The sequence below is a fragment of the Pinus tabuliformis genome, chromosome 4_2 (assembly GCF_031772625.1).
Source record: "Pinus tabuliformis cultivar Carrire ecotype Pingquan chromosome 4_2, CPIR1, whole genome shotgun sequence".
NCBI classification, from domain to species: Eukaryota; Viridiplantae; Streptophyta; class Pinopsida; order Pinales; family Pinaceae; genus Pinus; species Pinus tabuliformis.
In genome coordinates, this window is record NC_142304.1 from 334,251,498 (window position 1) to 334,273,412 (window position 21,915).

At 38.8% G+C, this 21,915-nt stretch overlaps 1 protein-coding gene across 1 annotated transcript; it reads right to left on the reverse strand.

Moving 5' to 3' along the window:
- Positions 1–965: 965 nt before the first annotated feature.
- LOC149169310 (uncharacterized) lies at positions 966–2,317 on the reverse strand. Its single transcript, XM_089425152.1, has 2 exons — positions 1,298–2,317; positions 966–1,106 (listed from the first exon to the last, which is right to left on the reverse strand). Exons 1-2 carry the CDS (start codon positions 2,222–2,224, stop codon positions 966–968), a joined length of 1,068 nt encoding a protein of 355 aa, XP_089281278.1. The 5' UTR covers positions 2,225–2,317.
- Between the last annotated feature and the right edge of the window lie 19,598 nt (positions 2,318–21,915).

Sequence of the window (21,915 nt, forward strand, 5' to 3'; positions counted from 1 at the left end):
GAAGATAGGAAATTATATTTTTATGAATTAAATATAAATATTAACGATGTTTTTATTAATTACTAAAATATATGATAACAAAAAGCAGCTAAACCTCAAAAGCATGGGGATGATTTCGAAAAGAATTTGCATTAAGGAGCAGTTTACGAGCGGAATAGCTCCGTTGATCATTGAAAAGATGACCAGACCAATCAGCGAGATAAAGCCAGCCAAACCTCAGAAGTGTTAGGATGACTTAAAACCTAATTTCAACTATGAAAATGCCTGAGCTCAAGCTAGTTTTCGTTCATCTTACTCTGTCTTATACAATGAAATAGTAGGTAAATAGAAAAGTGATTCATTATATTTTCATGAAATGTGATTGACATGTTAAAGGATGTGTAATTGATATGTTAAAGGATGTGAGAGTTGGAACAAATATGGTTTATATATATTTAAATTGATCTCAAATTTTATGGGATAAAATTATTTTATTTTAAAATTTGTTAAAATTATATAAATTATATAATCATAAATTTCTATCTTTAAAATTTTCTTCCGGGTTCAATAAGATTGTATTTTTTTAAGCTGAGTTTGTGGAGCAATGATATCATAATCATTATTTAAATCATAAATCAGGCTAAATAACCACTGAAATGGTGCTGCCTCTGACCAGCTTAATATGTCTTGGGGCCATTTCAAACTTATTTGAATGAACTAGAATAGGAAACCTCAAGCAAACAGACAACAATTATGTTGGAGTAGGTCTGTTGATACCTTAATGGCCCACAAAAAATTGCATAACTTATGCAGAATTTGTTGACAGTATGTGACGGTATGAAAACCTCAAGGACAAAAGTGGCTTCAACCAATTGGCAACATAGCGAATGCTACTGTAATGACTGAATGAAATAGTTTGATTCAGTCCAGATGTCCGTTGGATTTATTACTGCAGAATACTTCATCTTCATGATGTTGACTGATTCCTAGTCTTTATTTGCCACTGGAATAACAACATCAAAGTCACTAACAGTCCATTCTTCCTTTTCAACCTTGTTAGTCGCATATATTTCAGTGCCAACATTAATAGAAGACCATATTCTCCTTGCAGGTTTCGTCCCTCGATCCTGTAACACCATACCCATAAAAGCATTTGTAAGTCAAATATAGAGCATTTAACTTGGATCTGCTTTAAGAAAGAAATAGGAGCCAACATGTAAATGGCTAATAAAAGTGGGCTTAATGAAGAGGTGGTAAGCAATAATAGTGATTGATACTTCACAAAAAACCTACTAATACAATGAATGAAAGAAATTACCTGATAGAAGTATAATTGGCTGGAGAGGCCTCCAAGATCTAGTTCCCAGGTTCTAGGGTCACCAATCCATCCTTCTCCACTCTTGGAGGGATAACCATGGACTGCCCATTCTGGATGTGGCAATAACTGCATTAATTCCTGTGCCTGTGGATTACTGTATGAATTACAAATGTCAAAAGGTTTCTTCAGGTGCTTTGCATTGCCTGGGGAGCAGTATAAGTGGTATGCAGCATATGGGAAGTGCTTTGTATCATTTCTATAGATCTTGGTACCTTTGGCAGGGATGTGATAAGGGGGACAATGAGAAAGGTTGCCTGGTGTGCACCAGTTGGTAATTTTGGGGTTAATGATCATCTCACTGTATCTAGTAACATCAGTCTGTACATCCCCATCACATGGCCTTCCATCATTTTTCCAGCAACTCCCAATATCAGTGAGATAAAACTGGCCCTTTGCACCACCTCCTTTTGTTATATTGAGGGTCAAACGCACCTTAAAATTTGGTGACTCAGGAAGCTTCTTCATCATCCCCCGAGTTTCATAATGATATCCTCCAGAGTAGCCACGAGTAGCATCAGCACGCAGATACAGCATCAACCATGGATACTCCTTTGAAGTTCTTAATGTATGGTGAAATACCCAACTCCCTGTTTTAGGATTCTTCTCCCATACCACCGAATAATAAGAGACATTTTTTTGTCTTCCTGATTTGAAATCAGCATCCAAATCATATGATCCATAGAATTTTCCTTTCAATTTGCCTGTTGATTGAAGCTTTGATGGATTATGGTACACAAGGGGCTGGTTCATGCAGCCTTTGCCGAAACAGGGGAATTTTTTAGGTTTTCTAAAAGGACCTCTCTTTTTACCGTTTGCAGGACATAAAGCTGCTTCTGTATCAAAGTTCCCATTCTTTAACATGATCATCCAAAACTGCCATGGTTTTGATGCAGTACGAACTTCGCACAAGGAACCAAGGTATAACTCCTTTTCTACTGCATGAAGGTCTGGATTATTGTAAGATTTGAAGGATGTATCAGGGAATTGTTGGCCTGCATGTAATAAATTGTCGCGCCTTTTGATTCTATGATTTACCCTACACTTCGTTGATTCTGTTCATGACGAAATATACATCATTAGCATGCTTACAGAGAAGGATTTAGCAAATAAATCTGCATATCAGAGAATATTATGTAAACGAAAAATATTTGAAAGGAATACTATTTAGTAAGCGCATTAAAACTTATGAAACATAATATTAAAACTGGTTATCTATGATTCCCAACTTCTTTAATTTCCAAAAACCAGAAGGATGCACTAGTATAAATCGTCTGCGAATGTACGTTTCGCTTCAGTGACACGGAATAAAACAATTGAATGGCGAATCCCATCTCTTCGATTATTCTTTTCCTTCGAGGAATTCCATATCTCCCTCCGCCTATTTTAATCAATTTTTATATATATTAGGTTAACCTTGCTGAATAAGCCAATTTCCCATAAGTGCACAAAAATCATTTTGCTTTGACGTTTCATAGATGCAAATATAGACAGACAAAAAATATGTTTAAGTCTGTACCTCAGAATTATGCTAATCTATGGGATTTAAATGCAGGGTAAGGTTTTTTTTTTTTTTTGGTTTTTTGGGGGGTGGGGGTGTCTAAATATTTATGTTAATTTGTGTGATTTATTAAGTAGAGACGAAAAAAAGAAAGGCATAAAAAGAGATTTTCACACCTCTTAAATTTAAATTTTATAAAAAATGAAAAACAAAAACCACTTTTGGAAAAAATAATGTACCACCAATTTCCCATACAAATCTTTGAACAAACCATATATATATATATCACTAAATATAGCTAGTGGCTTTTCTTGATAATGTTATGTCACTAACACACTATTTTTTATTGCCCCTGTTGTCACTTTCTGAAAAGAGAGTTCTAGTTGTACAAAGAGGGAAAAAGAACAGAGAGGAGATTGATGTGCTTTGCAAATTGGAGATTAAAAGGGGAAGAACAGGTCCAACTTAAATAGTTTTGGAGAAATTTTCATATTCTCTAAAAACCATTTCTTTCACAAACTCCATTTCTCCTTTGTTTTTTAAACTCTAGCCGCAGTGACCCATTTTTAACTCTAGCCGAAATCCCTTTGTATATCCAACTCTAGTTGTGTTTCCCATTCGCCTTTGAAATATTTTAAAACATTCAGAAATCATGTCGAAACCCTTTTCAAATGTCGGGACCCACAAGCCATAATCGCTACCGGCCTTTTCCCTTTTTGTGATACATATCCCCCCGTCACCACTCCTTCTCACCGATTGCGATGGAGTCCCTCCTCCACCGACATCGCATATCACAAATTTTCCCTGTTGATTGCCATATTTGCCCGTCATCACTCCTTGCCGATTTCGATGGAGTCCCTCCTCCACCAATATCGCATATCGCAAAGTTTCCCCACTGATTGCCATATCCGCCCATCACCACTTCTCACCGTTTACGATGGAGTCCCTCCTTCGCCGATATTGCATATCGCAAAGTTTCCCTGCTGATTGCCATATCCGCCCGTCACCACTCCTTCTCATCAATTGCGATGGATTCCCTCCTCCGCTGATATCACATATCACAAAGTTTCCCTGCTGATTACCATATCCGCCCGTCACCACTCCTCACCGATTGTGATAATTCTTCCCCCCCCCCCCCCCCCCGATTTTGATATCGCAATCGTGGATCACACACGTCAAAGTCCCTCCTCTGCCAAAGTCCCTTCCGACCTGCAATTGCGATGTGCGAAAAACCTCCCAGATGCAATATTTTATGTGATACATTCTATAAACCATCGCGTCTGAAACAACGAAAATCACCATAAATCCGTGTTAAAGCCCCTTTTCCCTTTCTGATGACAATATGCGAGTCCTGGTTCCAGATGCGATATTTTATGTATCATGCTTTATGGAAGTTTCATGTTCGGACTATCGGCAAAACACTATGAAATGTGGTAAAAAGGCCCTCTCCTGTAGGTCCGGATCAATGACCCAGATTAAATTAGCCCCGATCAATGGCCTAAGTCAACGAGCATTAAGACGTCTATTTCGCTTCCGCTCAGTAGGATGGTGAGGGTATTTTTTAGCATATATCTAGCAGCACAGTCACCAAACAGAGCATACAAAGGTAATACTATGTAATGGTCGATTTTGATATCTTGGGAAGGCCCAAGCCCGCATATCGGTGATCGCAATTGTCAAGGGGAGGCACTCCCATCCCGTAAGGACCTTTAATGGAAAACCCCAATGCGATAACTCTGCGATAAAGTAACACAAAACTTTAAAGGCGTGGTGGGTCGATAGCTGAGGCATTTAAGAAAGAAGTTGTCACATTCAAAATCGGCATGGGCTGACCTAGAAAGGCCCCTTGTGACACAAATTCAAGGTTGACAAATATAGAGTAAATGAAGACATGGAAGCTTCGGAGGACTTGATGACCCAGCATGGTGCTCCACGCAGAGGGAAGACGAAGTATCGCCTAGGTGACCTCTGCTTCTGTACTGTGGCATTAAACAACTGCTCCCAATTTTGAAGAACGAATGATCCTAGTAGTAAAGGTAGAAGCGACGGGAATCGACTTATGACATAGGTGACCATGTCGTGGGCAAGCAACAACATGAAGCAAAGATGATCATAGGGTTGGGCGTGGAGATATTTTGTTGGCGTGTTCATCTGATTGATTGACTTATTTCGTTTTCCTGTAATGTGTCACCATTTATTGAAGAAATTTATATTTGTAGTCATTTTTGGGCCACAGAACCATCCTAGGTCGAGATAGCTAGTCGATCTGACAGCTGAGGCTCGACTGAGATATTTTATTGTAATTACTGTTCAATGCTCCCCTCCCCAGATAAATAGGGGGAAGCAACAGTTCACAATGGTTCAAAATTCTAAAGAAAGAACTACATGTTATTTTCAAGACTATGATTTTATGATATGTGTCTTTCAGAATATTAAGAAAATGGTGTTGATTCCTCCTTCGAGTACTACAATATGTTATCCTTCTGTTAAATTCCATTATGTTCATGTTTCCTCTCTGAATTCATGTAATTGTAGCTACTAGAAAGGCTTCATATGTTCTTACAGATTCATTTGTATTGATTCTTTAATGCATGTGCCTGTATGGATATTTGATATTATATCTTTAAAATTGCGCTCCATGAATCATCACTCCCATCCTCTTTCATCCATTATGTCTACCTTTAGCTCAAAAGTGTAGAATTCTGGAGGCTTCAAGCTCTATGCAATAAGTGTAGAATTCCTGATGCTTCAAGCTCTATGTGATGAGTTACTCTATCTTCTTATCCTCTCTCATTGCTCTGCTAAAGCTTATTAAACTGTAGGTCCTTGAACTACCCGGCCTCCACTAGTTTACCATATATTTATATGAGTCGTATATGTGAAGAAGTACCAGAAATGCATGGCTTACGCCTTTAGATGAATGAACCAACCCAGGTTGTTTATTATATATATGTGTGTGTGTGTGTGTGTGTGTGTGTGTGATGCCTCCAGCTTCCTGAGAATCATGTGAGACACACAAAATCTAGATGTTCTAGGCACTAGTCTCGTAAGCAATCTGAGGCTGTCTCTAGAAGAGACAACATCTTCTGGCACTGTTGTTGGGGAACGTATTGAAGGATTTTCCCCCTGGGATACGACAAGTTAAGCACTCTTTATGTAGGTGAGCAAAGACTTACTGATTGCATCCTCATCACCTTGGCGACTCCACAAATCCCATTATCATTTATCATCTTGGCTTTTAGAAATCCTCACACTCGCTCAGATACCTCTCAGTAGAGAAACCCCATCTGTATTTGACCCAAAGAATTTAATTTTCATGAGAGTTTGGAAGGAGAAAACCCCTACTACCTATGCTACTATCTCATCATTCTTTGAAGCTTCCTCATCCAACTCCCAACCTGGTCATTCACTGCTTAGAATTTGCTGCTAAGATCCTTACATACCCTGCTCTCAATCTAGCCACTCCAACCACTATGGTTTTGGCCCAAGTTCCTCTAGAAAATCTCAACTCCCCTTCATTACTTCAGATGATTGTTCCGGGTTTCTTACTGAATAAATATGGATCTCTTGATATACCTCAACCTCTAACTGATATGCCTTAGAACTACCTAAATCTTTTTCCTAAGTTCAATGGGGAGGATGAAAACACTGCATGGAGACACATTGAAACCTTCTTTGCTTTTGGTGAGAATCTAAATGTAGAACAACTAAACGTGGTCTTGAGACTCTTTGTACAATCCCTTGATGGAGAAGCTAGAAAATGGTTTAAAGCCCTACCCGATGCCTCCATCACTACCTGTGAGGAACTCAAAAACTCTTTCACACAAAAGTGGGGTGAAAAGAGAAATCATGAGTATGTCCTCACAAAGTTCAATGCTATAAGGAAGAAGCTAGAAGACGATATTTCAGAATTCATAAAAAGGTTCAATAAGCAGTATAATAACCTGCCTGGTGAGATAAAGCCTCCTCAAGCTGCTGCTTGCGTAGTATTCGTGGGAGCCTTTGAATCCGACTTTGGTTTTGCCCTAAGAGAAAGGAAGTCTCGCACTTTGTATCAACTTCAAATTGATGCTCTTGAGGTAGAAGCAAATTTCACCTCGGCAGGGTAGTCAAGAGGTAAGGATGAACCTATTGAGAAGAAAAGGGGGAAACAAGAAACATCCTCCTATGGTCAAGCTAAAGAATCACATCTAAAGTGGGAAAAAATGGATAAACTCATCAAGAGTTTATTGCATAAGTTGGTGACAATTGAGCTAGAGAACAAGAGTCTCCCAAAACCAAATGCTCAAGGTAACAATTGAGGTTATAATCCACAGTACAAAAAGCCACCATTACAGATACTTCCAAGGGAAAGAAATGACCAACTTGATCAGTTCCCTCATCCTCTATATTTAGAAGATGATCCTGATGAACAATCATCAAATACACATGAGATGTAGGAAACTTGTATTCCTCTTTCTCTAAAGAAGAACATGAAAATATGGCTCACCAGGAGACAAGTCATGATAGAGAAGCAACAACAAATGAGGAGGACATAGGTGATTATTGTAAACAATTTGCGGATTTCATGCAAGCACAACTACACCAAAGGTATGATCTAAGATCTTTAAGAAAGAGGTCGAGGGAACTAGAACAACAAGAGGGAACTACTCCCCAAGATATTCCCCCAATGCCAGATAAAGGTAAAGTTAAGCTGAAACGGGACTCATCCAAGGTAAAAGTCTCCTCAAATAAGGAATGGAATAGCTCCGAGAACACACAGAAAAGAAGGCATCTGTTTTTATAAAAACTGCCATTGATAAGGAAAGAGAAGCAGAGCGAGGAGGTGTGGAAAAATCCCAACCTGCATTCAATATTCAGAAGGAACTCAAAAAGGTAAAGATTCTTATTCCTCTTATTGAAATTCTAAAGCAGCCCACTTATAAAGCTCAAGTCTCTTAGTTCATGCTTCCATCCACCTCAACACCGATACATGAATGTTTAAACCTTCATGAAGAAAGACCAATGGTTGTTTTTGGGCCTCATGTTGAAGAAATTGATCCTTCCATTGCACCCTTCTATTTGACCCTAGTAATCCATGACCTCCTATTGCATAACTGCATGTTGGACTCCGGAGCCTCGCATAACCTCATGCCCTTAGCCGTGATGGAACAAATTGGCTTGCAAATCACTAGGCCCTACAAGGACCTATTCTCCTTTGAATCTAAGAGGGTCAAATGCTTGGGAATGATAAAAGGTCTGGTGGTAAACGTGGCTCAAATCCATGTGAAGAGCATAGTGATGGAAATCGTAGTGGCAGATATTCCCCCTCGATTCGGCATGCTCCTATCCAGGTCTTTCGGTTCCAAGGTGGAGGGCTCTATCAAATTAGATCTAACTTATGCCACTATTCCCACTTTTGGAGGCGAAGAAAGGAGGCTTTATAGGGAGTCCAAATTTGTAAAAATTGTAACACCAGCTGAAGGTTCTAAAAATTCTTGAGTGTATGGAAAAGAAAGCGACCTCTCCTGCTTGTCCTTAGAAGAATACTACTTTCACCACCCCGTGGGGAACATTCATGTATGCTCGCATGCCTTTTGTCCTTATTAATGCAGGGGCCATGTTTTAGAGAGCTATGGATATAACTTTTGTAGGGGAGGAAGACAAGTTCGTAGTGGTATATTTGGACGATATCACAGTCTTCTCTAAGACTAATGAGGAACATATCCTCCACTTGAAGCTTACCTTTGAGAAATGCGGGAGATATGGTCTCTCTTTGAATCCCAAGAAATCTCAGTTCACCTTGAGTGAGGGGAAGCTACTAGGACACATAATAGAGCAATAAGGAGTGAAAATCGATCCTAAGCGAGTCAAAGCTATCAGTCATATTCCTCTACCCAGAAATAAGAAAGAGGTCCAAGCCTTTTTGGGGAGAATCAATTTCTTGAGGAGGTTCATACCCAACTATGTAGAAATAGTGAAGGGTATTATAGATATGCTAAAAAAGGAAAATGAAGTCAAGTGGAGCCCTACCCCTCGAGATTCTTTTACTAGAATTAAAGAAGCTTTGGCTGAAGCCCCGGTACTAGTCAGCCCTGACTACTCAGTGCTTTTCTATATCTTTTCTTTTGCTTCTCTGCATACTGTTGTTGCGGTTCTGCTACAAAAGAATAAAGATGGTTATGAACAACCCATCGTCTTCTTCAGCCAAGTCCCGAGGGATGATGAGATTAAATATAACATCTTGGAGAAACAAGCCTATGCGCTAGTCAAGGCTTTAAAGGCATTTCAAGTGTATGTGCTATAATCAGAAATCACAGCATTTGTCGCAACGAAAACGATCAAGGACATCCTTGTGCAAGGAGACAGTGAAGGAAAAAGGGGTAGGTGGATAGCAAATAAACAGGAATATGAGTTGGACATAAAGCCTACTAAGCTCATAAAAGGTCAGGGGTTGGCCAAGGTTTTATCAGAATCTAATTTCCAAGCTTTAGGGATAAACTTGATAACAGAGGAAGGTAGAACAGAGGTTCAACACAATGGGATCAAAGCATCTGAGAAAAGGATCTATGCTAAATATGAGGGATCACCCTAGTATAAGAATATCATCCATTATATCTTATTCCTGAGGTGCCCACTAGGGATAGATGTGTCCAAGTATAGAACTCTAAGACTGCAAGCTCAAAAGTATATCATATCCAATGGACAACTCTACTGGAAGGACCCAGTGGGAGTTTTTCTATTATGTTTGGTAGAAGGTGAAACTCATAAAGTGATTGAGGAATTTCATATAGGAGTTTGTGGAGGTCATTACAACTGGAAGACCACAGCTCACAAAATCCTCAAGGCGAGATTCTATTGGCCTACACTATTTGGAAATGTTCATTCCTAGGTCAGGTCATGTCAGAAGTGCCTAGTGTTTGTGGAGAAAAACAAAATTTCTCCTCTCCCCTTGATTCCAGTGCATGTGGAAGAACTCTTCAGACAGTGGGGACTAGACTTCATAGGAGAAATAAACCCACCTTCCAGTGGCCAACACAAGTGGATATTGACGGCCACAGATGATTTCACCAAGTGGGTAGAGGCCATCTCAGCGAAAAACGCCACAGAATCAGTGGTAATCAAGTTTATGGAGGAGAAAATATTATCTCTCTTTGGTTTCACTATCAAAATCATCACTGACAATGCTCAAGTCTTCAAATATGAAAAATTCATCAGCTTTTGTCATAAATTCAATATCCTCATTGGGCACTCCACTACTTACTATCCTCAAGGTAACGTCTTAGCTGAGTCCTCAAACAAAATTGTGGTGAGAATGCTGAAGAATACCATCACCAAGAATCAGAGGAACTGGGACTCCCAATTGAAGTTTTCCCTTTGGGCTAACCAAGTAACTTCTAAATGATCCACTAGAAAATCGCCTTTCGGGCTAGTGTATGGTAAGGTTGTAGTCTTCTGAATCCAATTAACAATGCTAGTGGCGAAGTTACTTCAAGAAGTTGAGGAAGAGCTAAGTGCCTTGACACAAAGGATAAGCCAACTGGTCGAACTTCATGAAAACAGAGAACAGGTGGGGGCTAAATAGGAAAATTACCAACAAAAGATGAAATCCCTACTTGACAAGAAGGCCGATGATCGACCTCTTCAACTAGGGGATTTAGTTCTCTGATGGGACATTTGACGAGAAGAAAAAGGAAAACACGGGAAATTCGAACCACTTTGGTTCAACCCTTTCAAAATTTCAGATGAAAAAGAAAACAATACGTAGCTACTTGAAAATATGGAAGGTGAATCGTTGGAGTTGCCAGTAAATGGTTAGTTCCTCAAACTCTATTTTCAAAGTTAAAGGTACTTGACTTGCAGCCATTGTAAATACGGTGTGTCTATTATAATTATTATATGAAATTTCTAGTTTCTGTTGAAAATTCCACTTTCACAAAAGTATCATTTGTTTAGGAAAGACTCCATGCCCAAAAGAGAAGTTCACAATCTATAATAGGTTCTTGATGCATTGCAATCCAATGCCCTGTCCCCAGTTAGAGCCAATGTTGTCACCTTCTGAAAAGAGAGTTCTAGTTGTACAAATAGGGCAAACGAATAGAGAGGAGGTTGTTGTGATTTTCAAATCGGAGATTAAAGGGGGAAGAACAGGTCCAACTTAAATCGTTTTGGAGGAATTTCGATATTCTCTACACACCATTTCCTTCTCAAACCCCATTTCTCCTTTGTTTTTTAAACTCTAGCCGTAGTGACCCATTTTTAACTCTCGCTGAAATCCCTTTGTATATCCAACTCTAGCTATGTTTCCCATTCCACTTTGAAATATTTTAAAACATTCAAAAATCATGCCGAAACTCTTTTCAAGTGTTGGGACCCACCAACCATAATCGCTATCAGCCCTTTCCATTTCTGTGATACATATCCGCCTATCACCATTCCTTCTCGCCAATTGCAATGGAGTCCCTCCTCCTCCGATATCGTATATCGCAAAGTTTCCTCGCTGATTACCATATCTGCCCGTCACCACTCCTTCTTCTTGATTGTGATTGAGTCCCTCCTTCACCGATATCACGTATCGCAAAGTTTCCCCGTTGATTTCCATATCCACCCGTCACCACTCCTTCTTGCCGAATGTGATGGAGTCCCTCCTCCTCCGATATCGCATATCGCAAATTTTCCCCATTGATTGCCATATCCGCCCATCACCACTCCCTCTCTCCAATTGCAATAATTCCCCCCCCCCCCCCATTGCGATATCGCAATCGGGAATGACACATGTCAAAGTCCCTCCTCCGCTGAAGACCCTTCCAACCTGCGATTGTGATGTGAAAAAACCCTCCTGGATGCGATATTTTATGTGATACATTTTATAAACCATCACATCTGGAACATCGGAAATCACCATTAATCTATGTTAAAGCCCCTTTGCCCTTTCTGATGGTGATATGCAAGTCCTGGTTCCAGATGTGATATTTTATGTATCATGCTTTATGGAAGTTTCGCTCCTGGAATATCAGCAGAAGACTATGAAATGTGGTAAAAAGGCCCTCTCCTACATTGCGATTGCGATACCATTAGGCCTGAATCAATGACCAAAATTGAATCAGCTCAGATCGATGGCCCAGGTCAACGAGCATTAAGACGTCTATTTCGTTTCCACTTAGTAGGACAACAAGGGTATTTTTCTGCATATATCCAACAACACGGTCACCAAACAGGGCAAACATAGGTAATACTATGTAATGTCTGATTGTGATATCACGGGTGGGCCCAACCTCGCATATTGGCAATCACAATTGTCAAGGGGAAGCACTCCCGTCCCGTAAGGACCTTTAATGGAAAACCCAGATGCGATAAATCTGCGATAAATAAACGCAAAACTTTAAAGGTGTTGTGGGTCAGCAACTGAGGCATTTAAGAAAGGTGCAACATTCAAAATTGGCATGGGCCGACCCTGAAAGGCCCCTTGCGACACAAAACTAGGGTCGACGAATATAGATTAAATGAAGACATGGAATCTCAGGAGGACTTGATGACCTAGCATGGTGCTCCACGTAGAGGGAAGGTGAAGTACCACCTAGGAAACCTCTACTTATGTACTATGGCATTAAATTGATAATTGATCGCTCCCAGTTTTGAAGAACAAATGATTCGAGCAATAAAGGTAGAAGCGACGGGAATCAGTGTATCGCAAAGTTTCCCCGCTGATTTCCATATCTACCCATCACCACTCCTTCTTGCCGATTGTGATGGAGTCCCTCCTTCGCCGATCTCTCATATCACAAATTTTCCCCATTGATTGCCATATCTGCCTGTCACCACTCCTTCTCTCCGATTGCGATAACCCCCCCGTGATTGCAATATCGCAATCGGGAATGACACATGTCAAAGTCCCTCCTCCACCGAAGACCCTTCCAACCTGATTGCGATGCGAAAAAACCTTCCCAGATGTGATATTTTATGTGATACATTGTATAAACCATCACGTCTGGAACATCGGAAATCACCATAAATCTGTGTTAAAGCCCCTTTTCCCTTTCCGATGGCGATATGCGAGTCTTGGTTCCAGATGTGATATTTTATGTATAATGGTTTATGGAAGTTTCGCTCCCAAACTATTGGCAAAACACTATGAAATGTGGTAAAAAGACCCTCTCCTACATTGCAATTGCGATACCATCAGGCTTGGATCAATGACCAAAATTGAATCAGCCCGGATCAATGGCCTAGGTCAATGAGCATTAAGACGTCTATTTCGCTTCCACTCAGGAGGACAACGAGGGTATTTTTCTGCATATATCCAACATCATGGTCACAAAACAGGGAAAACATAGGTAATACTATGCAATGGCCGATTGCGATATCGCGGGTGGGCCCAACCTTGCATATTGGCAATCATAATTGTCAAGGGGAGGCACTCCCGTCCTGTAAGGACCTTTAATGGAAAACCCCGATGTGATAAATCTGCGATAAAGTAACACAAAACATTAAAGTCATGGTGGGTTAGCAGCTTTGGCATTTAAGAAAGGAGGTGCAACATTCAAAATCGGCATGGGTTGACCCTGAAAGGCCTCTTGTGACACAAAACTAGGGTGGACGAATATAGATTAAATGAAGACATGGAAGCTCAGGAGGACTTGATGACCCAGCATGGTGCTCCACGCAGAGGGAAGTTGAAGTACCACCTAGGCGACCTTTACTTCTGTACTGTGGCATTAAACTGATATTGGCCACTCCTAGTTTTGAAGAACGAATGATCTGAGAAATAAAGGCAGAAGCGACGAGAATCAGCTTGTGACACAGGTGACCAGACCATGGGCAAACAACAACCTGAAGCAAAGGTGATCATAAGGATGGGCATGGAGATATTTTGTTGGTCTGTTCATCTGATTGATTGACTTGTTTTTTTTTCCTGTAATGTGTTGTCATTTATTGAAGCAATTAAATTTTGTAGTCATTTTTGGGCCACAGAGCCATCCCATGCCGAGACAACTATTCAATCTAACAGCTAAGGCTCGGCTGAGATATTTTTTTTGTAATTGCTGTTTAATGCTCCGCTCCCCAGATAAATAGGGGGGGAGCAACATGTCACAATGGTTCAGAATTCTAAAGAAAGAACTACATGTTATTTTCAAGACTGTATGATTTTATGATATGCGTCTTTCAGAATATTAAGAAAATGTTGTTGATTCCTCCTTCAAGTACTACAATATGTTATCCTTCTGTTAAATTCCATTATGTTCATGTTTTATCTTTGAATTCATGTAATTGTAGGTGCTAGAAAGACTTCATATGTTCTTACAGATTCATTTATATTGATTTTTTAATGCATGTGCCTGTATGGATATTTGATCTTATATATTTAAAATTGCGCTCCATGAATCATCGCTCCCATCCTCTTTCATCCATTATGTCTACCTTTAGCTCAAAAGTGTAGAATTCTGGAGGCTTCAAGCTCTATGCGATAAGTGTAGAATTCTTGATGCTTCAAGCTCTATGTGATGAGTTACTCTATCTCCTTATCCTCTCTCATTGCTCTGCCAAAACTTATTAAACTGTAGGTCCTTGAACTACTTGGCCTCCACTAGTTTATCATATATTTCTATGAGTCGTATATGTGAAGAAGTACCAAAAATGCATGGCTTACGCCTTTAGATGAATGAAACAACCCAAGATTTTTATTATATATATATGAACATATATATACAAAAATATATGTGATGTATCCAGCTTCCTGAGAATCATATGAGACACATAAAATCTAGATGTTCCAGGCACTGGTCTCGTAAGAAATTCGAGGTCATCTCTGGAAGTGACAACAACACCTACAAATCCCAGGTGTTATAAAGTTTAAGTGGGGAAGATTATAATTTACATATTAAAAATACATATATATTTCATAGTTTTAGGAGTTGTTTTAAGTGCGATTTTTTGGGCTTTCTGATGCTAGAATGTGGCTAAAAAAGTTGAGGTGAAATCTTAATTTGTGTTATTCAACACCTTGAAAAACCCTTAGGGAACTTCGATTGTGTAGGGGTTACCCATCAATCTTGTGATTTCAATAAATTCCGACCAAATTTTAGAGAAATCAGACTAGAAAAACCAAGAAAAGCTTCCAAAAAGTCTCACTAAGGACAACTCGTTTCAGTATATATTAAAAATATTTATGTTTTTTATTAAATTTATTAATTATTAGGATATTTATAATTAAAATTTGTTTGATTTTTATATTCATATATATTTAATATTTGAAAGAAATTATTTGTTTGTTTGTTTGTCAAGTTGTCGGTGTCTTCCAGAGATGACTACATGCTTAACTTTTGGCTTGAGAAATGCCTACCTAGGGGCATCTAAGTCATCAAAATCACCCAGGGATCGCATCCCACACTAGCCCTTAAGATGACTAGATTTTTTCCTACGGAATTTAGCACTGGTGACTTTCACATCACATAGTGACTTAACAATACGGTGTGGTCAATTAAATTTAATTAATTAATTAAATAAAAATTATTATCAATAATTCATTTTTTTGTGCCTAGAGACGCTCTATGGGAGAGATGTTGTTAGATAACGTTATATTTAAAAATACTAAATTACTACTTGTATTAACAATTTAAAAATAGTGATAACAAAAAAAATTGATGTCGGGCATAAATAAAATACTTTAATTTTAACCTTAATTTTACATCAAATTTATATAAAGAGATAAAGTAATTGAAATTTAAAAATAAATAAATAAATAATATGGAATTAAAGAGATAAAAAAATTGAAAGTAAAAAAATAATTTACTTTTTAGTATGAGAGATATGTATTCTCTTCACTAGTTAATATAAAATTAACATAAAATAATATTATTGATATTACATGATGTTTAACTCATTTTATATTTAGTTTACATGTGATATTTAAAAAACATATATTTTAATAACAAAAAATATTTTACTTTTAATGGTAAACAAAATATTTCAATGTCCATATTAAAGAAAAATAATGTAATTTAAGTTAAAACAATTCTTATATTTTCACTTCCCATTACTAGGGAGATGTGTAATTTATTTCATTCTTAAGATGTAGTTGATGTTTAAGATTTAAAAAAATTAATAATAAAGAAAATTTTAATATGAGTTATACATCAAATATTTCAACATGCATGTTGAGTAAAAGTTTTTTACATCAAACAAATATAGGAAGAGAAAGAGTGAGAATTCTTGTTCCATTAATAGGTTCTTTCTAATTCAATGTATGAGGGATATTTGTAATCCTATCAATGTTTAATCTGGATTTGATATATGAAATTTAAAAAAAATAAAAACATTTTGTGTGTGTGCAAAGAGATAGTGAGTGCGTTTCTCAAAACCAACATTGATCCATATAACTTTGGATCTACCAAGAATTTAGAGGAATCAAATCTCTCAAGATGCAAACTTTCCTCAAGTTCTACACTAAAAAATAAGTTTGCATCTTGAGAGACTTGATTCCTGTCAGTGCTTGGTAGATCCATGGTTAGATGGATCTATGCTCATTAATATCACATATCCAATTTTATTGTAAAAATATTTAAAAAACCATGTTAAAATGAAAATATAGAAAATATTTTCAAAAATCATGTTAACATGAAAATATAGGGCCATCACTCCTCGATGGGGGTGAGAAGTGGAGAGGATGGCGTTCCTGAGGGAACACATGGGCGTTCATGTTAGGCACATGGCCTCAAGTGGGCGGGTTGGCCTCCCTACCCTCCCATAACACCTTGAGTACGAGAGAGAGTAAATTCTGGCATGTGAGGTTTCATGTCACCTTGGGTCTCGAGGGTGGTGGTGAGTGTCTGAATGTTATGGAGGGTGGCAGGGGTGTTCATTGGGCATTGTACATATGCGCGAGTATTGGTGTCTATGGTGTGGGAATTGTAGGAAGAACTAGGAGTTCCAGAGGTTCCCCTGTTCGAGCGAGGGGACAACATCACCATCAACATTTCCTCCCTTGCTTTTGGGTTTGCATTGTTATTAATTTCCGAATTTGGCTTTGTCACTGTGAGTGTGTAAGGAAAGCAGGGTATGGTTGTTTGTTTGCGGTTGTATTATACTATTTCTTTTTTATCTTGCAAGTTCCAGTTCGGGTCGGGTGGGAACTAGTTTTTTCTAAAACGGGCGAGTAGTAGTGGTCCTCTTCAGTCAATTTACAAGCTTCTGCGTTGCTAGGTGGAGTCATTGGAGAGACAATCTTGGGCTTTAGCTATTTGGGCTCGTGGGTGGCCGCTTCAGGGGAGGTGAATATTTCTGGCTCGTGGTGGGTGGTTGTTTTGTATGTTGTGTGTTCTCGGTGGTGTGGGGTGTGGAGGTTTAGTTGGGGCTGGTGGTGTCTCCTTCTGTTGGGAAGTTCAATCAGTATCAGGCAGGTATTCCTTTGTTTATTCCAGTGGTGTTGAGAAACCAACCATGAGCCCTATTCCTTGCTTGAGGCATTCCTCTGCCCAGGTGCAGCGCAATTCGGGCTATTTTGGCATAGACACAGCCAGGTCTAGGCTTGAGATGGTGAGTGGCAGTGGTGGCTTGGTTCTAGGTAGCCATAGTGGTGGTGGGTCGAGTCACGAGACATCGAGGGGTAGAGAAGGTGGGCGGTCAGGGCACTCTAGGTACACAGGGCCTGCTGCTTAGGGTGGTAGGCGTGGGGGCTTGGCGTTGGGTCGGGCTAGCCACACTTCGCCTGTCCAGCAGCAAGGGGGCTTGTCTCGTCATGGTGTTTCTGGGCGTCGTGTGCTAGCACATCTTGGTGGTTGTGGTCAATGACAATTCTGTTGTGTTGAGCGATGTCGGGACTTGATTCAATCAATTCTAGAGCGTCTAGATAATTCAGAGTGGGTTCGACAGGAGGCGCATACTGAATTGATAACTACTTTGAACAAAATGCATTATTTCCAATGCCATGTTCGGGAACATGTAGTGGTGGTCTGGTGAGGCCATAAATTTTTATAAGGTTGAGAAGCTGGAGGCCTCGATGACCCATTTCAAGGAGCATGTCCAATGCTCCTTTCGTCCTTCGTCACCTCCTAGAACAACCCCAAACAACCCATCCTCCATCACTTCTGACGACTAGCATGGATACATGTGTTTTATATGTTATGTCTATTTACTGGTGCCTATGGCTTCTTAAGTTATGGACTGTGTATCTTTATCTTTTTTGTTTCATTTTCATCTGCTTTCCGTGATAGTAAACGAACCTGGTCGGGGTGAGACTACCTGCATTTTTATTCTTATGTACCTCTTTTGGAACCATGAATAAAATATTGAATTAGAAAAAAGAAATATAGTTCCACCACGCTCGGGCGATGATAATTGGAAGAGAAAGGGGGACGATCACCTCACTGTTACCCCGAGAAATTAATGAGGGAGGCATGGTGACCACCCTCCTCCGCATAACACAAATTGAGAGCATTCACTACAATGACACAAGCTTTGTTAAACATTACAATAGCCAATCCATTGGCTTTATCATTGTTTTATTGCTGACTTAATTGACCATTGATGGTGCTTAATATAGGGGAAATTATGGCAACTTTCCTAGAAATGTGGTTTATTGAACTACTTCTACATTGGCATTAGAGAATTGTCATTTTTTGTGGGAGGGTGTCTGACTAAATACTATGACTTTAGGTGCTTATCTAGAGGAAGGACCAGGCCCTCCTAGCTTGACCTACCCAGAACATATTGAGCATCTCTTTTCTATGTGAGACAAGGAATTTGGTGCAAAATTCAATGGAGCAATGGGTTGAAAACATGGTGTACTGGTGTATACCTCTCCATTTTTATTGTAGGGAAAGAACCACTTTGTGGTTTGATGTTGTATTAGGGCTATGTTAGGTATTTTGTTCATTAAAGTAATATTTTCATTTTATGGTTTGTATCTCTTTGCCGGCTTGGTTTTAGGCCTAGGAGTTATAGTATTGGTTTTTCATCCTATCACAAAGTCAAGTTCTTGTAGTTGTGAGCCCTCTCTAGAGTCTCTCTTTACTTTGGTTCTCAATCACACTCTTGATTGCAGCCTGGGTGGATTTTCTTTGGGGGAAACAAATCATTGGCTTCTAAATATTATTACACCATGTGCTTAGACAATTTCTTGCGAAGCGAGTCTATTGGTTTAGGATATTTCTCACCTTTGTTTCCTTGGTTGTGAAGCCTATCTTCACATGCCAAGGCAAAGAATGTGGCTTCGACTAGGAGCCAATAAAAAAGGAATTCATAGTGGATTTTAGGCTGCCACTAGAGATCAATATTTGGCTCAGTTATACAAAGTGCAGACCCCACCAACTATTCAAGAACAAATTCATGTTGTAGAGGAAACTATCATGAGTGAAAGAGATGAGCACTAAGATTTTGAAATTTTTTCTATCATTGCAGATTGGATTTCAAACTCTAGGCATACTTGTGGAAGACAAAACTAGTACCTCCATACCATAAATTTATATTGGCAAGTTAAATTCCTACTTCACGAAGTCCTCCTAGAGAGGAATGACACTAAGGTTGATATTACCTACCAATTGGAGGGAATTGAGTGAGATTTGGCTAAAATCACTGGCCATCTGGTTAAAATGGATCTCAACCTGTGTTGCATAGAAGGAAGATTGAATCAGTGTAGGGGGCTAGCTTAGCAGGCCAATCTAGTTGACCTTGAGCCTTTAGATTTCTCGACCTCATCTTGATGGACATCTATAGTCACTGGTATCTCTAATTTTTGTAGTTTTCACTAGTCAAAATTTTTAGGCATGCCATTTATTTTAGTTATTAACCAACTATTTTGCTTAGGCATCCATTTGATATTATTTTATCATGTATATCATGTTATGCTATGGAATTTATGCGACTATTTTGGACCAAGAGGCTATGGTTCTGTTGTTGATCGGGTTTCCCATGTGGCTGACCAGAATATAAGAAGCTAATCATGCTGTAATTTTGATATAATTTAATAGAAGGGTGTTTACTTAAAAAAATGAAGAAAATATAAAGCCTATATTAACAATCTTTTTATTCCTATCCAATAATATGTTAAATAATTATGCAACTTAAAAACTTAGTACTATCATTTTTATTTTCTATAATAAATCATCTATGTCTTCTTCTTCATTTAAATTATTTGTATAAGAGATATGTTATATTATTATTTTTATTTATTTTTTAAATTGAACATATAACTACAGTTTATATTTTTAATTTTATTATTAAAAAATTATATGTGTGTGTCCCTCAGATGAGGTGTTAGAGTCATGACAGGTAGGGGGCACATGGCCACCATTCCATCATGTATACATGATTGAGGATGTGGCCACATGCCCCCCTAAGGCCATCATCATGCCTTAACTTCCCCTGCATGTTAAATCATGTGGCCTAATGATGTTTTGATGTCGATTCAAGCTAGTCTACATATCAATTTAATGTTGAGGCTCAAGTGGAGGATTTCCATTTTAATTATTAGTAGCTTTGGAAGGTTGTAGCCAATGGTGCGCCCAATCTTAGCTATCCCTCCCATACATTATTGTAATTACTTCCAGGGATGGTCATTCATTCTTCACAGTGGGTGATTTCATCACATGGAAATAGTAATTTCTAAGCACTTGGGTTTGCAAGGTGGCACATTATTGTTTTTCATGGATCTATGCATCTCCATCCAGTCCACTCTTTTAGAGGTGCTCTCCTAGACTCCTTTAAATCTCATTGTTCTTTTTTTTTTTATGTTATTGTTTTCCCCTTTCCTCTTCATGTCCTCCAAGACTTGTTTCTTTTGTTTGATTTTCTCTTGGTTGGGATTCTTCACTGGTCTCTTATCTTAATTCTGGCCTAATTGGTTTCGAGAAGCTAGAGACTTGGTTGTGGATCCCCCCTATTAACAATTTCTCTTTGCATAATATTCTCCTTCTTAGGTCCTTCTCTATCCACTATCTTGGTTTTCCCATTTTGGCTCCATCCTGTTATGTTCTTTCCTTCCCTCTTGTCTCTTGTGGTGCTCTCTTCCTCATAAGTAAACATATTTTCTATGAGATTCGGTTTGAAATGCCATGGAAGTGTCCTTGGCTTTGGTGGGGGGCTACATTTCTTTAGAACAGGGAGGATCTTGTGACCAACAAAGGGAAGAGAGCTTGAAAAAGAGGTATCAGAACAACACTAATATGAAATCTAGGAGGAAATTACTCAAGTGGAATGAGAAATTGGTGAAGAAAGAGAGTGCTAAACAGACTCTAAGGTGCTAATGGAGATTGTTGACTAGGTGCTTGATACTGGGCATACTAAGGGGCATTGCAGTCAATACATGCAAACTGTTAATATATACCGGCATTTGAAGCTCTTGCTTGGTCGAGTCTTGCTTGACCAAAATAAGGTCAAGGGGGAAATTCTTCTAACTTTGGATGAGCTGCAACTTACAATGAAGAATCTAGACAGCAGGCTAGGGCCCATTGAAGTTCATTTGGGCATTCCCTCAGACCATGGATGCTCTCTCGGTAGCAAGAAAGGGGCTATAGTTATGCACACTTCATAACAATAAATTTCTCCAAGTCTAAATGACTAGTTCTTATCAGTCTAGTTTCTTTAGTTGTTTATGTTCAATTTTGTTTTTCAAGCTAGATTATAGATTAGGTCATCAACATAGTTTTTTGGTTGTTTTATTTGATTGTTTATGTTCAATTTTGTTTTTCAAGCTAGATTCTAGATCATGCCTTCATCATAGTTTTTTGGTTGCTTTATCGATCTTTAAAAAACTCTGTGTTGATTTTGCAAAAATTATGGTTTTGTCATTTTTCTGGTTTCCCAAATGGAAGGACATACACCAAACCACTTTAGTATCTCTTTAAACTATGAAATATAATTTTTATTTCAAAAAAAAATTTAACATAAATTTTTTCAAAGGAGTTGGATCCAATGGTGGAAAGGAAAGAGTTTTTCACCACTGGGCAAGGTTTTTCATGTGGGCTTAGTATGGATCCATGGGATACGTTGTGGTAGTTATCAAACATGGTGTTGCACGAAGAGAGATTATATTAAATGGTATCATGTCTCTTGCACACGTAAGTGGATAAATTTCCACTCCTAGGTC